At 38.2% G+C, this 23,908-nt stretch overlaps 1 protein-coding gene across 4 annotated transcripts in view; it reads left to right on the top strand.

Moving 5' to 3' along the window:
- The window catches only part of FSD1L (fibronectin type III and SPRY domain containing 1 like), a 29,473-nt gene extending 5,741 nt beyond the window's left edge, over window positions 1-23,732 (top strand). The window contains exons 4-14 of one of the 4 annotated variants that reach the window (XM_038170215.2): window positions 3,233-3,334; window positions 6,680-6,702; window positions 8,868-8,989; window positions 11,619-11,828; window positions 12,151-12,249; window positions 13,821-13,947; window positions 15,665-15,697; window positions 18,672-18,760; window positions 19,211-19,462; window positions 19,792-19,880; window positions 20,418-23,732. In XM_038170215.2, coding sequence (XP_038026143.1) covers window positions 3,233-3,334; window positions 6,680-6,702; window positions 8,868-8,989; window positions 11,619-11,828; window positions 12,151-12,249; window positions 13,821-13,947; window positions 15,665-15,697; window positions 18,672-18,760; window positions 19,211-19,462; window positions 19,792-19,880; window positions 20,418-20,564 — 1,293 coding nt within the window. In that variant the 3' untranslated portion in view covers window positions 20,565-23,732. Of the gene's footprint in view, window positions 1-3,232; window positions 3,335-6,679; window positions 6,703-8,867; window positions 8,990-11,618; window positions 11,829-12,150; window positions 12,250-13,820; window positions 13,948-15,664; window positions 15,698-18,668; window positions 18,761-19,210; window positions 19,463-19,791; window positions 19,881-20,417 lie in introns of all 4 variants that reach the window. The other 3 variants (XM_027446196.3, XM_038170217.2, XM_038170216.2) reach the window with 3 other exon arrangements.
- Window positions 23,733-23,908: the final 176 nt, after the last annotated feature.

Raw genomic sequence — 23,908 nt, 5'->3', positions numbered from 1 at the left:
GGAGAGCTGCTCCAGACCTTTCATCATCTCTGTGGCCTTCTCTGGACTCGTTCTAACAGGTCCATGTCCTTCTTGTGCTGGGGGCCCCAGAGCTGAACGCAGCGCTCCAGGTGGGGTCTCAGGAGAGCAGAGCAGAGGGGGACAATCACCTCCCCAGCCCTGCTGGCCATGCTGCTTTTGGTGCATCCAGGATACAGTTGGCTTTCTGGCTGCAAGCGCACAGTGCTGGCTTGTGTTCAGCTTCTTGTCAACCACCTTCTCTTCTTCTTGTCAACCTGTCCTTCTCCTCAGGGCTGCTCCCAATCCATTCTCTGCCCAGCCTCTATTTGTACTTGGGTTCGCCCTCACTGAGATGCAGAACCTTGCACTTGCACTTAGTCTTGTTGAACCTCATGATGTTCACACAGGCCCAGCTCTTAAGCCTGTTCAGGTCCATTTTTTATTCAGAAAATTTACCTTCACTTAGCCAGACAGTTTAAAGAAACTTGAGGAACTGTTTCTTAAAACAAATTCCACAGGATTCCTTATAAGGTTTGCTTTATCCTCATACCATATACTTGGTGGTGTAAATCATTTCAAAATTTCTGGGTGCACCATATAAGTTTTACTTTTATGCCTCCGTTTTTATATTTCTGCTTTAAGTCCTTCTGAAGAGTCTCAACAGACATAGGTCTGCACACATTGATGAATACCTGAATTTTAAATATTTATTGAGAAGCACTTATTCTTTAAATAAGTTATAGAAGAATTTCATTTGTGGCTTGTATCAATTATTTTATGTTCTAGTGAAACAAAACTGAAGTTAGTCTTGCAAATAATTGTTCAGGAGGGGAAAATTATTTTAGTAGTTACTCTTATGATTGTCTGACTTGACTGTTGAGAAGTGTTCTATTAATTTTGTTAATATCTGTTAGTTGTCTGGTGGTTAATCTAATTTGATCAAACAGGGTGTGGTTTAGCCACATTCTGAGGGCTCATCAGTGCTGTGCAGTAGTACCATGAATCGCTGCCTGGTATCTGTGTTAAACGTGAGAGCTGCTATTTAAATCAGGCACGGATGAAGACGATCGGAACGTTGCAGATCACTGATGTCATGAAGTCCTCTACTCATCTTTCAGCTGAAGCTGTTCTCTGACTGCAGGCATAAGGGGTATTTTCTCTGCTTGATGACAGATCAAGCTTCCTCTGTAACTGAGGCGCACTGCAAGAGTGCTTTTCCTAACAGTCAATCTACCACTCCAACAGAGGAAGACTGTTGTGCTGAATGTATCAATCCAAACCATTACCTTTTGTTTGGAACTGAAAACTTATGTATGAGGAAGTCAAAGAGCTTCAGTAAGGTCTACAATTCCTGTTTAAAGGAATTGACTTGCTTAATTTGTCTCCTTGAAGTGCTTATACTCTAATTCTGTAGCTGATGAGGTAGATGCCTTTGAGAATAAGCTGTAACTTGAATTACTTTGCATAATAGTTTAAATGACTTAGGATTTACTTGTTAGGTTGGTCCTTCACAAATAATTTCCTTGGAAGTTAATGCTGGAAAACAGAAATTCTTCTTTGCCCTTGCTTTGAAAGTACTTGCTTTGAAAGAACGGGGTTAAGCTGAGGCAGGGGAAGTTTAGGCTTGACATCAGGAGGGGGTTCTTCACAGAGAGAGTGGTTGCACACTGGAACAGGCTCCCCAGGGAAGTGGTCACTGCACCGAGCCTGTCTGAATTTAAGAAGAGATTGGACTGTGCACTTAGTCACATGGTCTGAACTTTTGGGTAGACCTGTGCGCTGTCAAGAGTTGGACTTGATGATCCTTAAGGGTCCCTTCCAACTCAGGATATTCTATGATTCTATGATACTTTTTTTTTTTTTTTTTTAATTTTATGGCCGTGTATTTTAATGACACTGAAGTACTTATTTTTAATTCTCGAATGGTGATGTATATGTGAACTGGTCATATAAGCACCCAGTTACTGTGTCACTTCTGCAAAGCTGTTTGGAAATGCCTCTGGCATTTGCTGCTCTTTGAGGCGTTTGCTTGGGACGTTTTGGCAGTGTTGCAGTATATCTAAGTTTGTCAGCTATGAATATCCTCCAGAGAGGAGAGCAACTGTGTTAGATGAATCACAGCTCGTGTTAACTGCGTGCTTCCGGAGTTACCTGGAAACTGTGTGTAAACCTTTACCAGCTGTTAACTGTTCCCTGCTGCTATTTTATCCTTGAGCAGTGAATTTGAGGTGCATCTGAGGGCACCTGGGAGCTGACCAAGGTCAATCCACCCCACTTGCCAAGACTAGTTACATTTGTGAAGTGCCTGAGAGACCTGTCTGTTCTCAAAGTTGGTGCAACTTCTAGTTCACTGCTTTTGAGCCAGTGACTACTTTGGAGTCTTGTTTAGTCCTTTCCCAGGTGTTTTAGAGAAAATTAGTTACTTGATGATTTGTTCTGAGATACTATAGGGTATAAATATCATGTGGGTTGAAATGCATCTTGAACAGCTATACAAAAGCTGCTGGCAGGTTTAAAAAACGCATCTTGTTTGACCTTTTTTGTATGTTCAGAATCCTGCGGAATATTCAAAATTAATCTGTTTAGGGGTTATATGCATAGTTTGTAATATCAGAAGTTCAGTGTGGACTACTTTATTTACTGTAAATAGTTTATTAGTAATAGTGTTTTAGTTAACCCTGAAAGGAGTTTCTCTTACTCCCTTCTTTCTCTATTCCCATTCCCTTATCCCCATACATTATACTGCAGCATTCTTTTTTAGGATTATCTTACGCCAGTTTTAGAGCTTGCAGGAGAAAAACTATCCTTCCTTTTTTCAATGTTACTTCTACGTTAGGCAATATTAATTCATTGATGAAGAAAACTTCTGTAAGTAGAAAGAGAGGTATACATGGATATAGGCATTTCATTGCTTATGATATCCTAATTTTGGGAGAAACAAGCCTTAAAAATCAAGTCTGTCATTTAAGTTAGGCTTCTGCATACACCACCTGCTAAGCTGTTTCCCTTTTGGATTTATAGGACATGCCATGAAACACCGTGCACTTGTCAAGCACAGTGAAGTTCTTGCTAACACTGTGTATGTCAGTTGTAATAGCCTCGACTAGCTGAGGTAACTTCGAAGTTGTCAGGAAGTCATAGTAAAGTTGTGTAGCTCTAGTACTGGTAGCTTGCAAATCACTTTTTTAATGTGAATACATCAAATTACTTTGACTTTCGTATTGTGCTTCAGAATCAGCTTGGCCAGTGTAGCAGTGCACTTGAGAGTTCTGAAGAGCTGCTGGAATGTGCAACAACGATACTGAATATTAAGAACCCCACGGAATTCTCAAAGGTAAAAAACATTAAATGGATATGCATTAGGCAGGTGTTGGTATGTGGCTCAATTTGCAACAGCCTTTGCGTTGTGGAACTGGACCCTGCAAACTTAACAGGAATACTGATTCTAAGGTTTACAAGGCATATAAAAACCACAGTTAATGCACTGTAGAGGAGTTAAGCCAGTAGTCTTAAGTTTTAATTTTCTTTTGTCAAACTATTCTATGAAGGTCTGGAATTCAAAAAAGTTTAATCTGTGGCCAGGGTCAAATGTGATTGAGAGAATTCACAGAACTGCATGAACAAGCTGAAGTTTTCTATGTGTTCTAGTTCACTTAGTATTAGGGTCTTGCACCATAACTGTACAACTCTGGGCAATTCCTTGCAGGCTTAGTAACTCAATCAGATGTATAGGGTTAACTTGAATATCTGTATCAGGCTGTTTTCAGCATTGGCCATTGTGGACCCAACTGAGACATCTGTTGCTGTGTTCCAGATGTGTAGGGTCTGTGGCTGGGAAGAAAAAAAAAAAGGCAGAGCCTACACTCAGGCCCTGTATAAATACACAACCACATTAACATGTTTCAGCCTTCTTTCAATTCTAGTATCAATGTTACTTAATGATGCTAAACTGTATGTGTAGAAATGTTTGAGACCTTACATGCTCAGCTGTGAGGCTGATATTCAGTTGAACATCATGGTAGCTAATATATACAATATCTAACAAAATAGATATTTTCTTACGTAGAGTGAGAGGAGAGGGAAAGAAATGCTTTCTTCCAGATAACTATCAGTGTTTACCAAATCTCTATTGATGCTAGGTAAGTCAACCCAGAAAGTGAAGTAAATCTCTGTAAAATTCAACTTGGTGTGAGTGATGGCCACATCTCAAAGCCATGGCAAGTGTCCTGTCACTTGCCCTTCGTTATGTGACACTTGAAAAAACATCTGTGTTCTAACTGCAGCTGTTCTTAGATGACAAGATGTGTTTCTGTTTTGCAGAACTTCATGCAAGCTGTGGATCTTTAATTTGCAACCCTGAAATCTTTAGGTGATCTGAAAGATTTTATGAAACTTAATTCAGGGCAGCTCTTCCTGTACTCCTCCATACCTTCTAATGTATTTGTAAACACCGAAGGCAGGAGCTGGATTTGGGCCACACATAGAGGTTCTAATACAAATATTGCATACATTGTTACAGCCTATTTCTAAATCAGAGGCAATGTGTCTAACTGGAAGAAGAATATACTTACAAACTAATAAAATATTTCTAGATATACACTGGCTAGGTACAGCAGTCTCCGTATAATGTACTTTGCTGAAATAATCCTCATACTAGTTGCAGGCAGGGTCAGTCACACCAAATCCAAGAACCAATTACTTTTGCCTTTCTGCATTTTAATTGGAGGAACAAAGACACAAATTACTCCACTGTCTTACACTGCCAGTTGTACCTTTTGGCAACATGTTTGTGTGGAAGTTGCTTTCTGAGTGTCAGCTTTGATTCATTTGCCTTGAGGAGCGACAATTCTTAAACTGAACGTTTTTCTTTGCACTTTCTGACTTCTCACAGCGATGTGTAAAGAAGTGTTAGCTCTTGAGAGCTATGTAGAATGCAGCTTTGGATTAATTTTAAGTTGTTTTACAAATCATCTCTAATGCTTTTTTCAACTGACCATGCAAAGGAAAGTTATTCGAATGTTTGCTGGAAGAAAATTTCTTTAAATTGAAAAATTTAAATCTGAGGCTTAAGATACCAAAGTCCATTTCACTGAACTCCTGGTATCTAGGATTTTAAACTTTAATTACACCTAGATTGAACTTGTAAATATGTCTCATGCATAATAATACTGCATTAGCTAGTAACTCGTTAAAGCTTCTGGACTACTAGTAGGAATGCCAAATGTAGCTGAAAGGGCAGCTCCAGTCCTGACTCCCTTTTATTGGCATACATTTTCTCTGGATCCTGCAGTAAGTTCAAGAGAAACTAGCGTAAGAGTAAACTATTTTTTTTTCTGGTGTAGATTTTTGATGGCTGTGTCCGCTGAATTAGTTTACCTGATCAAAAGAGCATGAATGCCAAACAGCACATGGGAGTGCAGTGGTTAGGTAGGATGTGATTTGACACTGCTGTGCTGCCAACCTGAGGTTGGCTGATAAGCCTTCTTTGTCAATGGCCTGGAAACAAACTAAATTTGAAGGAGCTAGTCAGGGACTGTCTTGCAGAGAATTTTTCATTGAATTCTGAATATCGCACATTCCACAAGATGTAGAGGTTACAAAGAAGGCTTTATAAGTAACAGTCTTGTCTACAGCTGTCATGTAGGAAAATCCGTAGTAGTTCCTATGATAATTTTTTGTTTTATATGAAACAAAGCTACCTCTTAAGCTAAATTGTTTATAAACATTTTTTCTTTCTACTTACCACTTTGGAAATATAAAATTGATTTTATAGCAGGGAAATCTATGTTTTTTTTTTAACCCCCCCTCACGGAGTGTTTTTTGTATTTAATGGAAACATTTGGAAGTCCTTCACTTTTGTTTGACTTACAGGTTTAGTGATGTCGTCTTTTTGGAAGGGAAAGTAGGTAAGATGAGCTGTCTTAGTAGCAGTGTTAACTGTACAGACCCAACACACCTAGCTAAGCCATCACAACTTGTACAATAACATTCTGTTTTAGGTTTGCAAATCCTCCTGGTGAGGGACTGGGATTTTGTAATTTCCAAATACCAGTTAAGGTTTATCTTTAAGATACGCCATTATTGTTTCTGCATTTGCTTCAGTAGTATCATTTATACGCCGTGCAATACTGTATTTTGTGTTTTGGAGTAATGGCATATAGAGAGAACCTTTTAGGAAGCACAGTCAGAGTAGTACAGTAACTTTCAGAAGGAATGTATTAATCCTATTTTTTTTCCTTACTTGTGAATATACATCTGAGATAAATGGGGTATGGCTAAATACCACTAATAAGCATTTTGCAATTTAACTGAAAGTAACAGTAGTTAAATTTTAACAACTTGTTCATGGAACTCTTTTAAAATGTGATGGGGAGTAATTTAATTGATTCAGAGAAATCTGAAGAGGCAAAGTTACACAGAGGAAGTTTAGTAATTTGGAATTGGTTTGGTGTGGTCCTTGAGATTGATTTTGTTTCCTGGTGATATACATTGTTGCAGTTCTAACCAATACTATTAACATGCTTTTGGGGAATTTTATGCAAATGATAAACTCATCGTGATCTCAAATCTGAACAACAGAACTCTGAGATTGTTCTCGGTCTTCTCGCATGGCATTGCCTTTGAGACTTGCATGGAAATACTAACTATCTTCTCTCTTTTCTCCCTGATGTGCATCAAGGCTGCCAGACAGATCAAAGATAGGTACAGTACAAAGTCTACCCTTTTTTGTCTCTTTGAATTAGTTTTATCCTTGAAAATACATTTATTTTTAACGGAACATAGTCAGCTTAAATGAAATTCATTGTCTCTGCTTTCCTAAGTGTTCCTTTATGATGTCTCAACTTAGGAAATAAAACCAAAACTTTTATTCTTCTCCTTCAGTGTCGTACCTTGCTGGCTATGGATCTTTCATAACTTTATAAAGAGATGTTTTTAATGTAGGGAAACATAGCCCTGCAGCAGCAAAACTTCTGTTTCTTTTAATAAAAGAAACTGAATTATGTTTCAAGCTGACTCTGTCCCTTTATATTGTGATAACTTTTTTTGCATTTACAGACTTTTGCTAGCTAACTTTGTTTTTGAATGTAGCTGTTAAAATACTTAGTTGACATCACTAGACTGATGTCAACGAATTCACAGTTTCTGCTGGGTTTTCTTTGAACTATGTCTTCAAACTACTGTTATGAAAACAACATCACTGTTTCAAAATAAATGTGAAAGCCATTTTCTGTCACGTAAGTTAATTATGCTCTGTGAATCTGGTTCAGAAAATTTGCTGTGCTGTGCATGACATTTTGAAAGACAGCTCACAGGGTGCTACCAGCATGTGCTATTCTTACTGACCAATTCAATTGAGAAAATTGGTTTGCTTTCAGTTTACAGACTTTCAAGGAAGAGTCTGGTTGTGTAAATTCCCTGAAGTTTTATGAAAAATTAGTAATTGCTAGAGGAATTAATCTTCACATTTCCAAGAGTAAAGAACGGGAGTCATTAACGAATCAGATGGATAGTGGCAGTGATAGGATTCTTAATACTTTTTATCTGTAGAAAGTGCCCTTTTATTCCTTCCGGTTTCTTGAAATGCTGCGTAATCTATTGCTTTTGAACCATCTGTGTCTGGTTGTATAAGATTGGTGCCGAAACAGAAGTTAAAAATCTGTCTGAGGCTTACTACTTAGTGTTCTGTTACTGCTAATCAGCATTTTTCTTCTTGAAGGAGAAATCTACTCTAACAGTCTGACTAAGCAGTGGCATCTGTCTACTACTAGCCCATACTGAATTTCAAAAGGTCAACTCTGTCTTATCAGCTGACTTGTCTGTTTTACTATGTTTGTTTCAGTGTCATAATTGGCTCATGGTTCCCAATACTATAATTCTTTTCATGCTTATCTTTAATACACAGCTTCATATTTCCTTCTCTTTCTTCACTGCCTTAAACATTTTTCATCCTTTAATACAACTGTAGTTAGCACACCATCTCTATTAGCTACTAGTGAAGTACTTAGCTCACAGAAAGTCTTATGCATTAAGTATTCTAAAGATGTAACAGATCTGTGAGTGTAAATTGGATATAAGTTCTTGTAGTTAACTTCCTATTGTGACGAGTATACTACTTTCTAGCTAAGAGTCTATAAAACAGAAGACAGACCCGCGTGCTGTCTCAAATCAGTCAGTTATTCAAATTCTGCTGCATGGCCTGATGACTTCATTGTTAAAGAACCAGAAAAGAGACTGGCTATCCTTTTGTTGAGGTCCAGTCCAAGTAGTACAGGAGTGTCCAAAGAGTATCTGGAGTAAGGACTGAGTTAAGAAATGGAGATGGGAGCAGTGCTTCAGTGTCTCTTGTAAGGCTGATGAAATTCCTGCATGCTCTGAAGTTGTGGGTATCTGCAACCTAAACATTTCTTCATCCTCAGTTATGAAATATAGTATGAAATCAGAATATCCAGGTTGTTCACTGATATTTGTAAATGCCTTCAGAGCAACACTTAACAGTAGAAAATGCATTCCACTTTGGAGGTAGTAAGTGATCTGAGTTCTTAATTTCAACTCAGGTTCTGGCACATTAAAACAGATGATTCGCTTTTTCTAGTCACTTTTAATATATCTTTGCCTAGTAATGCAATCACTGGGAGATCACACCATATTGTCTTTGAGACAAAACGTCAGCAAAAGTGTTTTGGTGCTAAGCTGTGCTAAGCATTGAGCAGTTATGAAAGACCAGGATATTTTGTAATAATTCGGAGAACAGTATTTTGACTAACAGTTTGAAATTAAAAATACAGATTACCTGATCCTTGCTTTTGAAAGTAACTACAGGTCTTAATGCAAAATACGTCTTGCTAATTCTGCTTTCTTGACTTTAGAATCACAGCGTGCCCAGCATTTCGCATCTGTCTGAAACCAACCATCAGTGATAATATGAGCCATTTGATGGTGGACTTCACACTGGAACGGCATGTACTCCAGGCTCTAAAGTTTTTGCCAGGTAAAACAGTGTGCAGTGACTTTAATTTGTTACTATTTCAACAAATAACTACATTTTAAAAAAATAATAATACCCTTGTGCACCCTGATAGACAAATATTTTACTGGATGTTAAGCTGAATATCTTGGGGGTAAAAGAGTTTTCTATTTTTATTGTGTTGATTTCTACATAATGCAGCATTTCAGAAGATCAGTCTCGGAGGTGAGAATGAATATTCCCTGCATTGTTTTTTTTTTTTTTTTTTCTCGAGTTGTCAGTTCCCCTGTACTTCCTGAAACTTCCTGAAGTTTCTGTAGACTGTACCTGGTAGCTTGATGCTTAGTGACACCCTAAAGTCCTAGTAATATGCAATAGATTGTGTGTGGAACTGTAAGCTAATACATCACTTGATGTCAATGGTGATACAGACCAAAATATGGGATAGTGTTCATCTTACTGGAGCAATGAAACTTTGGATATTTTCTGTTGTGGTTTAATCCAGCAAGCAGCTCAGCACCACACAGCTGTTTGCTTACTTCCCCACAGTGGGAAGAGGGAGAGACTCAAAAAAAAAAAAGGTAAAAAGTGCAGTAGCTTGTGGGTTGAGATAAGGACAGTTTAATAAGGAATGGGGACAAAACAACCCCCCACCCCTTCTACCTCTCTGCATATAAAAACCAACACAAGCGATGCTGTGGTGGTTTTACTGTGCTGGACAGCTGAACTCCAGCACAACCACTCTCACTCCTCCCCAGAAGAGGAGGGGAGGGAGTTAAGGAAAGCACAACTCACAGGTTGAGATAAGGATAATTTAATTAAAGGGAAAAATAATTATTAAGGAAAGATTATTATTAATTGAACAATTTAACTAAAGGGAAAAAAGGGAACGGGGAAAAAAAGGGAAAAACAAAACAAGTAAAGGCTATGTGGAAGGGCAGAGGAAAGAAATTACTCTCTACCACCCACAAATGAGCAATGCTTGATGGCGTCCTTGAAGCAGGGCCTCAATGCATGGAGCCAGTGATCGGGAGGATGACCGACGTTTTCACCACGAGAGCCCACCTCTCCCCTCTTCTTCCTGTTTCCACCTTTTATTGCTGAGTGTGACACCACATGGTATGGAATATCCCTTTGGTTGGGGGACCAAAACATTGGTGTGTTATCAACATTTTTCTCATCTTCAAAACACAGCACCATACCAGCTAACATGAAGAAAATTAAACTCTATCCCAGCTAAAACCAGGAAATTATTACAATTGATGCATCTTCATTACTGTTTGATACAAGTGGACTTAGATGCTGTATTCAGTGTGTGTTTCATGCATGTTACTCATTTTTTTTCCTATTTAAACCACTTTGCCCTTGACTGATACCAAGAATATGTTGAAAAGAATACTACTGGCAGGGACGTAAGTTGCTTCATCTGTAAATCCAAATCTAAATCCTAATCCAAATCTTTTAAGGATTAAGCAGCATCAATTTTCATTTTGCCCATTTTTCTTGTATACTGTAGATACACTATATAAAGCCCTAATAAATTATCAGTAATATTTCTAGTTAGCTAGCAGTGTCTAGGCACAAATTGCCATTGCATTTTTAGCTTCCAGATGTCAGTCATTGCTTTGTATTTGATAGATAAGGGAACAAGGTAGGTCAGCTGATCACAGCACACCTTTTTGACAGGATAGGAGCATTAAGATCCGACACCAATCACGAACAAAGTATTGTATCTGGATGAAGAACTTATTTAGTATGAACCTTCTTATGTATGTGTTTTCCGTATCAAATTTTCAAATTTAAATTGTTTGGGCCTTTCATTTGTAAACTGAAAATTCTAACTGTCCGGATATCGATCTTGCTTTCTTCTACTGTAGTGCCAAACTATCCAATTGCTCTGACACTGAATCATTTTTCCAAAAACTGCAAACAAGAAAACATTTTGTTTCCATGTCCTCCAGCAAAAATGTTCCTTGGACTTGGACAACAGGGATTTTGTAAATACCTTCTTCTGAAAAACATACTCCAGTGACTGAAGTGCTCTCTGATTTAATGAAAATGAAATTTCTGTTATTTATAAACAGAACTCCAGTATTTTCTTTAGTGAATCATTGGAATTCTCTCCCCTTCTTTCAAGACAAAGGTTGAAGAGGAAAAAAAGCTTGCTGACTGGCTAGTGGAAACTATTATCCTGTTAATTGTCTGTGGTGGTGGAAGCAAACCAAGTGATACTGTTGCAGGGATGCAGCTGTTCTTGTCTTTGAAAGACTCTAGAGAAACAAAGTTTTGTAGCATTAATTTAAATGTACATTCGTAATTGCAGGCTCATGATTCCTTGTTGCTCTAGCATGTACTTGTTACGGCTTCCAGGAGAGAATCAGACCAACTTACTAACAAAACATAAATGTGGGAATTAAGATGCAAATGTTAACTGTAGAGTTGGTAATGTTTTTCTTCTTTTGTAAGATGCATATTGAGTGAAAACGATATGCCTAGACTTTTATTGTGCTTTGATAATGGAATCCATTCACTAAAAATAATGAGTGTTGGTGGGCTAAGGACAATTTCTGAACTCTTTATAAATACAAGGAGACCACAGTATATTAAGTCTGTTCTCTTCTCTGAGTTGTTTTGTATATTTGTCTTTCTGCAGTCCCTAAAGTTCCAGAGATAAATACAGCAGCGTGTCTGGTTGCTGATAACTGCGTAACAGTAGCATGGAAAATGCCTGAAGAAGACAGCAGAGTTGATCATTTTGTTCTAGAGTATAAGAAAACCGACTATGATGGGCTTGCTCGAGTTAAGGATGAACAGCCTTGGGAAGTGATAGACTATGTGAAGGATTATGTATATACATTATCAGGTAAAGGTTGTTTATATACTTGAAAAAATATCTCAAAAAAGAATCACAAGATATTGCTTGGAAGTTTTGCAGAATACCCGTTTTTCTGTAACCAATGAAGCTTTGTTCCATACTGGTCTTGGGTGTTCTGTAGAATAACTTCTCTGCCTCATATACGGAGTTGGATGTTTTGTAAAAATGCAAACATTAACTGAAGTTCACGGTGATATGTTTAAGCTTGCTTTTTTGCAAATTGAAATAAGTGGAAGGCAGCTATATGGAGTGTCCTAGTCTGGTAAAGTTGTCAGTACTAATTCAGTTTTCTCAACACCCACTTTTTTAGGTCTGAAATTTGATAAAAAATACATGACTGTTAGAGTACAAGCTTGCAACAAAGCTCTGGCTGGGGACTACTCAGATCCTGTGACTCTGGAAACCAAAGGTAAAATCTGAAAGACTTTTAACTGCGAATGTAGCAAAAACCTCGCACATACTGTCCTGCTGTCATATATGAACTTGTAATTTAAATCACTTCTCAGTAATGCTTGTATAGAAGCAGCACCCTAAGCAAAAAGGAAAACAATTCCTATAAAAGATCAAAAAGCATATTGGCAGAAAGCAGGTCTTTGAGCATTCAGATACTAAAAATATGTTAGCTTTCTAATGGAGCTTAACGTTAATTGCTTTGAACTGTGGATTGACACTATTACGTGCCCCTACATCATGCCAATGTCTAATGAGAGAGGAAGAACATTGGGGCTGAGCATCAGTAGGACTCTTAGGGCATCTGTGCAGTTCATGTAGTTTTCTGTTGGTACATAGCATCTGACAGGTAACACATTTCCTTAAATGGAAGGTACTAAAAAGTAGATTTTGACTTGGTAGCTGTAGATTCTAATTATGGTCAATGTTCAAAAAACAAACAGCTCCAAATTGCTAAAGTTACATCACTGTATAAGAAATCAGTTAATGTGAGGCTGGGGGCATCGTGGCATTGTTTTGAAAATAAATTAGATTAATTTCTTCAAAGTGATGCTTTGTGATAGAACACAAGTCTTAACTGTTATGCTGGAAATAATTATCTTGATGCTTCAACTATACTAAAGTCTGCAGAGTAAAGGGCAAAATGGCTGATACAAACAGCTGTGGCATGTGTGCTTTACTCTGGCACTTGACATAAGTGTTGCTGATGCTTCTCAAGGCTTGAAACTTTCCTAAAGTACAGCCAGTGTATGGTGCTCATATGTATAGAATCTGATATATTTACTAGCTACTTTAATTCTTTATTGCAACACCAGAAATTGAATTCTGATTTTGATTTTTTTGGGTAGATATTAAGCTGCCAATGTAATTTTTAGTGCATCTGTCCACCTTAACAGTGCATCTAGTTCTCTTTCTTTTACTAATCAGTCCACAGAAACTCAGAATCCTCATCAATGTGCTTACCTCATTTTTTTAAAAAAAAAACCTTGTGTTGAGCTCCAAACTCATAAAATTTCGAGTACTCTTTCTTCCAGCATTAGACTATAATATCTGATGCTATTAGGACACTCACAAAATAGTCTATAAATATGCATCTTTCAGGGACTTAGTGCATTGTATTAATTTTGCTTTCTTGGATGGAGAATTTGGCTGTAGCAAATACCAGGTCACTTCTAGTTTCATGCATCTAATAGTGTTTTGATATCTGCAGTGAACTTCACAGTTCAACTCTGCTTACGTTTTACCCTGTCAGTTTATTATTCTGCAGGTTTGCAGTCCTCATAAACATATTGTTGGAGAATCGGTGCTGTACAGTGTAGAAAATGTGTGGCTTTTTAAATCATTCATGATTATGAGAACCAAGGAAGTAGGCTGTAACTAGAGAAAACAATTACTAACAAGGTGATGTTTCTTTTAAGTCAAATACTACTCTGCTACAATTTTACTACTACTTTCATTATGTTCTTTGAATAGCCACCACTGGGAGAGAACATTGTACTACTTCACCATTTCACATTTTGTCTTGACCAGCATTTGTGTTTGGTTTGGACGATACTTCATCTCATCTGAACTTGAAAGTTGAAGAAAACTATGTTGAATGGGATCCTACTGGAGGCAAAGGTCAAGAAAAAGCAAAAGGGAAAGAAAACAAAGGCAGGTAAGAACTCTGGTTTGTAAAAGTTTACACTGTCTGGGATGCCTCATGTGGCAATTAATGGGTGAGAACAGGGAGAAATTAAAGCATTTGATGGTAGGACTGTGGGACACCAAATTTTACTCAGAAGTCTTTGGAAGGAATATGTATTTCCTTGCCCTTGTAACAGACAAAGAGGCTATTTATGGAATCAGTTATAAAAGTGTCTTAAACATTAAGTTGGATTTAAGTCTTTATACCTTAGCAAATGAGTTTTATCAGTCAAGGTACTAAAATACCTCGTAGATAAGGTAAGTGTCAGGACGTAACTGATATTCAGCCATGAAAGACTGTGCTCAGTAGTTTTGCAGGTCAGTAATGGTGCATGGACAGCATTTTTACCATGAAAAATAAGGAGATAACTGGCTGCTATGTCCTTTTGCAAAAGCTCAAGTTAAGAATAAAATTGGTACTACAGGTGGCTGTTAAATTTATCTCATAACCTTCATTGGTGAGGAAAAGATACCACTAAAGCCAGGTAGTAAAAGATAATGATAATAGAACTTAGCTCTTGTAAAAGTGGTGGTATTAAAGATCTCTACCAACTATTTTTGTCTAGGAAAAATATGTAAGTAACTTCAGCAGAATTCTTGGTAGATTATTTGTTGAACTTTATACACTTAAACATGTTTACTGCTTGGAAGCTGTCAATGACAGTGGTTGGAAGGACCTCACTAGCTTGATTTGCTGTGGCGATTATCCACCTAAGATCTGAATATCTCCAAGGATGAAGAATGGTACTTCCCTGGGCCCCTATTCCAGACCACCTTAATGGGAAGGCAGGAATACCATAATATCTGACTGGAAATTCCTGTGTTTCAACTAGAACCAGATGCCTCTCAATCTGTCAGAGTGCACCTCTGAGAAGAGCCTGGCTTGGTCATCTTTGTAGCTTCATGTTATGGTGCTAAAGACCACACCAGATTTCCTGATATTCTTGTCTTAATGCTGAGCAAACCCAGTTGTCTTTGGGTCTTCCTCTGGTCCAGTCCTGTAATTGTTTTGTTTAGTTTTGTTTTTATTTTTGGCCCACCACTGTACTTTTTCTAGTATGTCAGTGTCTGTACAGTCCTGAGCAGCCCAGAACTGGACTCAAGACCCCAAACAGCCTGACAGCTGCCGTATCAAGAGGAACGATCTCTTGCCGTGGCCTCCTGGTTGTTATGCTGATACAGCACAGGATGTGGTTAGTCACACATGCCACAAGGGCACACTGCAGACTGCTGTTGTTCTCCACCAAGCCTTCCACTTGCTTTTCTGCAGATCTATTCTTTCCTCAGCAGTCCCACAGCCTGTCCTATTGTTTGGGGCATCTCCCATCCACATCTGTGAGCCTCATGGTCAGCTGGCTATCTCCACAGTTTTTGGCTCGCTTACCAGTCCATGTCTCACCACTGCAGATGTGGAGAGCATGCGAGAATGTCCAAGGTGTGAACAGTGTCCACTGCTCCTCTCGTGTCCACAGGGCTGGTTACTTCTTCCTCAAAGACAGTTGATTTTCAGCTGGCATTTCTTAAGTATAAAGAGCACTGCTTGAGAATAATATATGAACAAATACCTTCCCTACAGACATACGCTGCCAGAAGCATGGTAGAGTGCCTTTTAGTGCTGTCTTAAAAATGGGGATAATTTACTGTAATAATACACAGTTGTTTAATGACTACTTATTTCTGTCTGACAGTGGCCAGTATCCTGTCCTGAAGAGCAATAAAAGGTGATAATATACCTCTTAGGATCTGGTATCTTGTTTTGCTGGAAATCTTTGCTAAATCCATTTGCTTGATGTAGTGAGTGAAATAAATCTAACAGCCTTTATCAGTAACAGTACACATATGCTTTTTTAAATTCATCAGAATTTTAATGTGGATTCCTGAAGATTATGTACGTATTTTTCCAGTGACTGGAAAAAAAAAAAAAGTCTTATTGATAGGATGCATCCTGGTGTGCAGGAAGCCAGATGTTCAGTGGAAGAGCATTCTGCATTCTAGAGTTGGCACAGAGATTCCTGTTATTGATGCTTAACCTTTGGGCACGTGATGGCATACTAGATTTTTTTTTAATGTGATTAAATTTTCCTTGTGTAGAAATTAAAAAAAAAAAAAAAAGTTATTTTAGTTCTTATTTTAGAATCCAACTACCTGTTGCCTCTGAACTTGTGGGATAGCTGCTATTAGTCATCAGAGGAAGAGATGTGTTTTTATACTTTCCAAGAGGATGGAGCTTAGGCTGATGGCGTGTGTAAAAAGCTTCATGGCAAGTCAAACCTTTGGAAGAAGTCAAACCTTGTGTGGAAGAAATGCATTAGTTATTTCACTAGCTAGGAAAACTGTGGGGAGTTAGAAACTGGGCATCAAACTGACTTAGTGCTAAAAAAAAATAATTCCTGTCTTTCTGTTTTGGAATGGAGAGTTAAGAACTTAGAATTAAGGGGGAAAAACAAACAAACAAACTTTTTTTTGTCTTTCGTGCCAAATACTAGTGGTCATTGTCTGAACTGGTAAAGGCTGTTAGATTTCAGTTGAGAAAGCTTGTGTAGTGGCTGCTTAAAGAAGATTTGAAATAAATTATACTGAAGACTTTTTAATGTCTTCCTAACTTTGACAAAATTTTAACAGAGCACCTGCTTTTTTCCTTTTTTCTAAGTGGCCAGATTTGCTTTCTGCGTAACTCAGGTATACCTAACCTAATAGAAGAATTTCAGCAACTTTTTTTGGAAGTTTGCTGGAAGTGTGAATAGTCGCTGTTGTACTTAAAGCAGGATGGAATCTGCAGTGAGTGATGGTTCCTCCTGAAATTATGCTTTAATTCTTGGCTTTGCTGTGTTTTTGTTTTGTTTTCATGCTACTGCTCATTTCTCTTTCCTTTGGTAAGTAATCTACAGCTTCTTCTATGTTAACAAAACTGAAAAGCATTTGATGTAGTCTGCACTGTTGCATGATGTACACTCACCCTATTCACATGCTTCTTGCAAGCAGTTTAGAAGATTAGCTGGCTTCTGATCAGTGCTGGCTAATTTGCATGCTGAATTGTGATGCCAATGTAAACAATCTTTTTTCATCACTTTGAGAGCAGTGACTTTTTGAAAGCTTCTGTAACTGGATTAAAACAAAGTTAGTCATGAAGATGAGCAAGACATTATAGCACACTCATAAATAACACTTTAATAACTCTCGGCTTTTGATTGTCCCGTGACTTTATTTTAATGATGGTATTAAGCAAAATGGGCATTTTCTGACCCTTTATGAAATGATATTGGAGAACAATTCCAGAAAGCCTAAAGTCAGTGTTGAATGAATCAGAATGGCAGCAAACAAAATTTCACTATGCTAGTTCTCAATACTTAAGTATAATTAGGTTTGCAAAATTGTAACTGAGGTGAAGGTTGAAAGGAAAACATCGTTTTTTGTATGTAGGGTAACCTATGCTAGATTCTGGGGATTGAAGATTTCAAAATTACTTCTGACATGTATTTCAGAGAGATACTTGCCTTTCATACTGTTTAAATTTTGTTAATAAAATTAAACTGTAAACTACATAGCTGTTTCCAGGAAGCTAAATTTTTTTGCTACTAATCGCCTTTAAAATAATAACCAGACATGATTCCCTGGCTACCAAGGTTTAATATCCACTGTAATTTGCAAATAGCCTTAATTTTATTTAATGATTAAATTGCTAGAATTATTTTTGAGGGCATAACTAAGGTAAAATAAAATGTTTGAAAACCTCATTAGGAAACCTCATTAGGTTAAAATTATTCTTTTATGCAACTGATTGCTCATTAGCATATTCTCCAGAGTGAAGTGTTTCTTCATTTATTTTGCTATTGCTTCCTGAGAATGGTGTAGAGAAGTATGATTAGAAAATCTAAGCCTTTCTTGATTAGGATTAGTAATGACTCTTGTGGAGTTGCTGTATGCTCCTCAGCACAATGTGCTGTGACAATTTTATTTTCTGTATTCTTTGACTTACTGTAACCAGGTAAAGCCCCCAACCTTCAATATACTTTTTTTTTTTTTTTTTTTGAGAAGAGTTGTGGTGCATTAAACTCTGGAAGTATCATCTCATCTCTTTTTAATAAATTGTTTAGATTTGACACTCCTGGCTTTTGTATCTACTTCAGTGTACATTTTTAAATAGCAATCATCATTTTATTCCTTTTGTAGCTCTTCACAGGGTTGCACTTTCCTGTTATTTCTTTAGTAGTTTATACGAGCTATGCATGTACTGAGAAATCTACTTAACATAAAACTGATGATATTTTCTCCATTCATTGATATTTAAAGTCCAGTGGAAATTAGGCATATTTGTAGCTGATTTACAAGGTTTATTAGAAATATTCTGCAGGAAAACAGAAACCTGAACTAAGGTTCTGCATGTTACAGAACCTTCTACATAGAAGGTCATTTAAACACGGGCCAAACATCTGCTTTTTTCTCCCATTTCCTTTCTGAGCTGCCTCTGAACGGATGTCTTGCACTTTTTTCTGCCCATCGTCTCTTCCGTCTCAATTCTTGTGCATGCATACTAACTCACTGTTAGAGGTTGTAAGCGTTGCTAGTGGCTGAACCATTTGTGCCATTTTAATAGCTTGTGCATGTTTATTGCAACCTTTTGCTTGGGAAAACTTGTTTTAGCGTGCATTTCTGTAGTAGTGTGCAAATCTTCAATGGTTCTTTTCTTCTTAGAAGTGGTGCATCTCCTAAGAGGACTTCTGCCTCAAGGTCCGCAGCGAAGGGCTGCAGAGATCGTTTTACTGGTGAATCATACACAGTGTTAGGTAAGGTGAACTTTTCACTTCTGTGAGAAGGTCAGATTATGAAAGAATCAGAGGAAAAAAATGGGTTCTTCCCAGGCTGTGTACTTGATGCTGTCCCCCACGGAGATAACCTTGACTATTTGACACCAAAATTTTGTGCTACAGCTAGTGAGTTCAGCTTTTTTGAAGTTCTCTATTACAAAGTTCAATAGCGACTGACATAGGTATAAAATGTGAATTGATCCTAAATGCATTTTATCTCATTGGATGTAAGTAAAAGCTATTTCCTTGTTCTACTTTATAATTGTATTCTATCTACTTGTACATTCATATTTTTTCCTTGTAGTTAAGATTTTTCTATTTATAGTCTTCGCTCTAAACTAAAATGGAGCAGATCCCACTGATGCCTATAAGGAAGCAAACATTGTAATGTACACTTAATTATAGCGACTAAATACACTTTTTTGGTAGGAGACACTGCTATTGAAAGTGGAGAACATTACTGGGAGGCAACAGCACAGAAGGACTGCAAAAGCTACAGTGTAGGAGTGACATACAGAAACCTGGGGAAATTTGATCAACTGGGAAAGACTAACTCAAGCTGGTGTATCCACATCAACAACTGGCTGCAAAGCACCCTTTCCGCAAAACATAATAACAAAAGCAAGACCCTAGACTTACCTATTACAGACAGAATAGGAGTATACTGCAACTTTGATGGAGGTAAGTTACAATTTTAAGGAACTGAGATAAAACTTACTTGACTATTGTGTCAAGTTGAAGCAGTATAAGGCTAAAAGTACATTAGAGTTACTTCCAGACTGGTACAGTTTCTTATGACAATAAGGGACAGAGTTGTTCATGCAATATTGCTCATAATATCAATGACCGCAGTTTATCTCTGTGACAGAGCAGCTGAGAATTTTCGTAGTCATGTGGAATGGATTTAATGTGTTCCAGGAACCTTTCCCTGGAAAAGTATCAATTTTACAAAAAGTTAGGTAGCGACAGCATGTAAACATGTATTTTAACTTGCTTTCTGCCTCTTTCAGGTCAGCTCATGTTTTATAATGCAAACTCAATGGAACTCCTGTATGCCTTCAAAACAAAGTTCACTCAACCGTTATTACCAGGTTTTATGGTCAGTATCAAAAAAAATCTATTTCTAGCACTGAATTCACTTTGTTGAAGACTAATAATTGTGGTTTACACGTCCCTTGCAACTGTGGCCCTGAAGCTTCTCAAACCTTTATTTTTGTACTGTGTTTACACTGATGTCATTCTGTCATATCATACTGAAACAAAACACTGCTTTCAAACACTGGAGAACAGAGTTTTGCTTTTAATTGTCATTTTAAGTACTTGTTGTTACTATATATATTAGTCTTTTAAGAAGTTTTCCTATTAGAAACAAGTCTTGCACTATTGCGCTTTAAATTTCGTTGTAGACTTAGTCTGAAAGCACAGTATGTGTATATAGCACTTCATGGTCTTATTCAAAATTGGCTTCTATGTGATTGGAATATCTGAGTGCTGTGACTAGGGGGAAGACGTCCAGCTGTGGGATAAGTTTCCTGACAGCTCTATTGTAGGAGGGGAAAAGAGAAATGTTGTAGATGCTTCATCGTGTTTGCATTATTGATTTTTTTTTAATTTATCTTTTTCTTCCTTCCCTTAGGTTTGGTGCGGTGGGCTTTCCGTGTCTACCTGTTTGCAGGTGCCAAGTGTAGTGAAAGCATTCCAGAAAAGTGTAAATGGATTGAATTCTTCAACTTGCAGTCTATACAGTGTGCCAGTAATGCCTATTGAAAGTTCCCATTGCTGAATATTCTGCGCAGCTGCTATGCACAGAAGCTTGGGAGCGTTGTACTAACATGGGTTTGCTACCAACTGTTGTTTTAAGGCCTGGTAGTGCAAAGGTTTGTGAATCCATACAGCCAGACAGAAAACTAAACTATTTATTTGAAAAATAAGTTGGGAAATTAAGAGCTGCAGCTATGTACTTTTCTAATACTGTATGTAAGCATTTTGTTATGGACTTGAATATTAATTTTTATTATGGATATTATTTTTCTATGAAGAATGTAACAAATGCTATTTTCTTAGCTCTCCTAGCAAGAATTATTTGGCTATAGATTGTGTTACTGCTTTGCTTCCCATTCAAACATGAGATAAATATGTATTTTAAAAGAATATCAATTCATGTAGACTAGCTATGAAGGAGCACTGAGACCAATCTGTGCTTCTTTCTGATTTGATCCTACTATTTCCCATGAGTAATTAATTTAAATATCTATTTAGAGTTTGAGTTCAGCTCCTGTTTATCACAAATTACAGAAAATGTAGAAATGCAGAGACACAAGCACTTGTCTGGCCACCATGAAGACTCAGTATGGGTAGTCAGCCATTGTACTAGGCATGCTCTCAGGTAAGAGGTAGAGAACCAAAAATCCAGACTTTTTAAAATGCACAGCATGTTACTGCTCTCAGAAGTCCTGTATTTTGGGTTTGCTCTCGGTTTTCCAGTTTTGTGGCTTTATTCTGATTGGAATCTGATAACTGGCAGTTCACATTGATCGAAGTATTCATTGGATACGAATGACGGGTTGAACAGCCAGTTCTTGTCTGCAGGTAGCAAAGGTGCAGTGCAGCCAAGTCTGGGACCAACGGTGTAAAAGCTTCAGATCAAATACAGAGAAGGGGGAGCTATTGCTGTAAAGTGTATTTCAGCTCTTTCTCTGCCCAGATTTGAGGCTTGACTAAGACTTCTGAAACACAGTGTCAGTATTAAAGCTGACCTTGAGCAGAGGCAGCACTGAATTCCTGGTGACAAAGGGGCATGCTTTGAACCCTGGATGCATTTTTGATACCTGTTCTGAGTAGTTTACCAGCGATTCCTGAAACTTCCTCGATAACTAGAGAAGACCAAACATTGCATTATTTCTGCATTGAGCAGAAGTGTGGCAAATACATTTAGCATCCCACTGTTAATTCCCTAGGTTATACCATGTGTCATTTGTATGTGGGTCTGAGTCTGGCTTTTGGAAGATCATATCCTAAAGAAATTCTGTATTCTAAAGCATCTCTGTAAGGCCTCAAACTTAGTCCTTCCTGCCTTGTTTAAGGGCAAGGGAAAAGTGAGCAAATGCTTTGCAAACTGAGCTTTAATCTGCTTTTGGATCTGTAGTTACATTTGTTCTTCCACAAAACAAGTGAAATGGTGGGCCTAGGTGTTCTTTTGTCTCAGTTCTTACTTCGGGATCTTAATAATAATAGTAATAGTCAAATGATTTATACTAGTGGGAGAGCTAAAAAAAAAAAAAAGCATGTTATATTCTTTGTGGAAAATGTTACCTTTTAAATGAGAATATTTGTGTATTACTGACTGTTAAAATCTGCTTGCTTCCCTCCGATCAAGTCCAGGAGCCTGTAAGTAATTTTCTGATATATGTGAATCAACTCTTTCCTAACTGGAGATTTTTCTCATAGAAATCATGAAGTTGGCAAGAAGTTTGAGCCCTTAATGTTCACTTCATACCTGAAACTTGTTCACAGTGCAAGTGTTAAGAGATGTTCAGTTAGCTGTAATCTCTCTTGCAGTGGAAAGTGTAAACCAGCTCCCACTTTACCTGTAGACCAGTTGAGTGTTTCAGGTCTTGAAGCATGTGATAATGGAATGTGACATAATCCTAAAATGGACAACATCTGAGTCTATCACGTAGTATCCTCAGTTGTTACTGTCCAAATATTTACTATTTCTTCCTCATTCCTTTCTTTTTTACTGCAATAAACACCTGACTAGGGGCTCAACTGCAATAAATGCATCATGACCTGACTCGCTCTCCTAGACCCTACTGGTGAGAGAGAGAGAGGAGGTGCATGATACATGCTTCTTATTTTGAGACTTGTTCTGTTGAGTGACTTAGGTAAATAGGCATTTAAATAGCCTAGTGCTTGTTCATACCACCTTGGTTTTGGATGTCCATCTACAGTTCCTATTTAAATTTCCCTTCAGGAAAGAAATCAAATGTTTATAACGTGGTTAATTCTCATTACACACTTTTCCTTGAGTTAATCTCCAGTGGTATATAAGAGCATTTAAATGAAGAAATTGTTTCAGCAAGATGTACTGAAACCTACAAGGTGAACTTGATTATACACAAAGTGTAAAAATGCATTTTTTTTCTTTCATATTTAGTTTGAAGGAATCTTGTAGTGTTTCATACTGTGATAGTGACTTGCAAAGTTTAGTTTGACTGATGTCCTAAAGGAACTTAACATGTGACTTTTTACCCTAAAAAGCTGAATTTGTTATAAAATAGTTTGCACAGATACCAAATTCTTGCTGCTAACAGGTAGTTCCATTGTTTTCTTAGTAAATGGGGATATAAAGAATTGCCTTAAGCACTTTTAGATTTTTTTTAGACTTCTCTGAGTTGGTGTCTGTCTTGACTGAGTACCAATATATTAGTGATATGGTTGGTGCACTGTTTGTACAAAGCAAATGAGGAAAAAAAAAAAAGTGTTTGTTATGAAGTTTCTCTGCAGCTAAAGGGGGTTGCATGCAGCCTGTGAAGTTCCTTTTTTTCCAGAAGGCATCTTCAGGGGTTGTTCTCTGGCGACGGCTTTGAGCTCCTGAAGGTTTGCAGTTCTGTCTGTGTTGTCTGTCTGAGGGTTACGGCTCACCTGCCTGCTGCCTTCGATCCTCACCCAGCCTCCCTGCTCTGGAGCTCCTGCAAGTTCCTTCGGCGACACGGACACCTCGGAGCTCTCCGCCAGGTGACCAGCGTCAGATGCTGACACCAGTTGGTCAACTGGTACCTGTAGGGAGCCGAAGGGCTCGCCGTGAGTTCGCGCTGTGGCGGAGCGCTGCGTGTTTCAGTGCGGAGAGCTGTGAGCACTGACACAAGTGCTGTTAGCTGCAGAAGGGGTGCCTGCGAGCACCCGGAGATGGCTGTTGCTGTGACTACCAAATAAACGAAGCAGAAGCAGACGTCTCCTTCTTCTCCTTGCCTCACGCGAGCCAAGCACCTCACACACCCCCTGCCCTCTCCTCCTGCCGCTCTCCCCTCCCCACAGCGGCACACACCGACCCTCAGCCCCACACCCCCCCCACACTCGGGCACAGCCCGCGGCGGCCATGACGGGGGCGGGCGGCGCCTCGCCTCA

This window comes from Anas platyrhynchos, chromosome Z (assembly GCF_047663525.1).
Source record: "Anas platyrhynchos isolate ZD024472 breed Pekin duck chromosome Z, IASCAAS_PekinDuck_T2T, whole genome shotgun sequence".
Lineage (NCBI taxonomy): Eukaryota > Metazoa > Chordata > Aves > Anseriformes > Anatidae > Anas > Anas platyrhynchos.
This window is presented reverse-complemented; position numbering and strand designations above follow the sequence as displayed.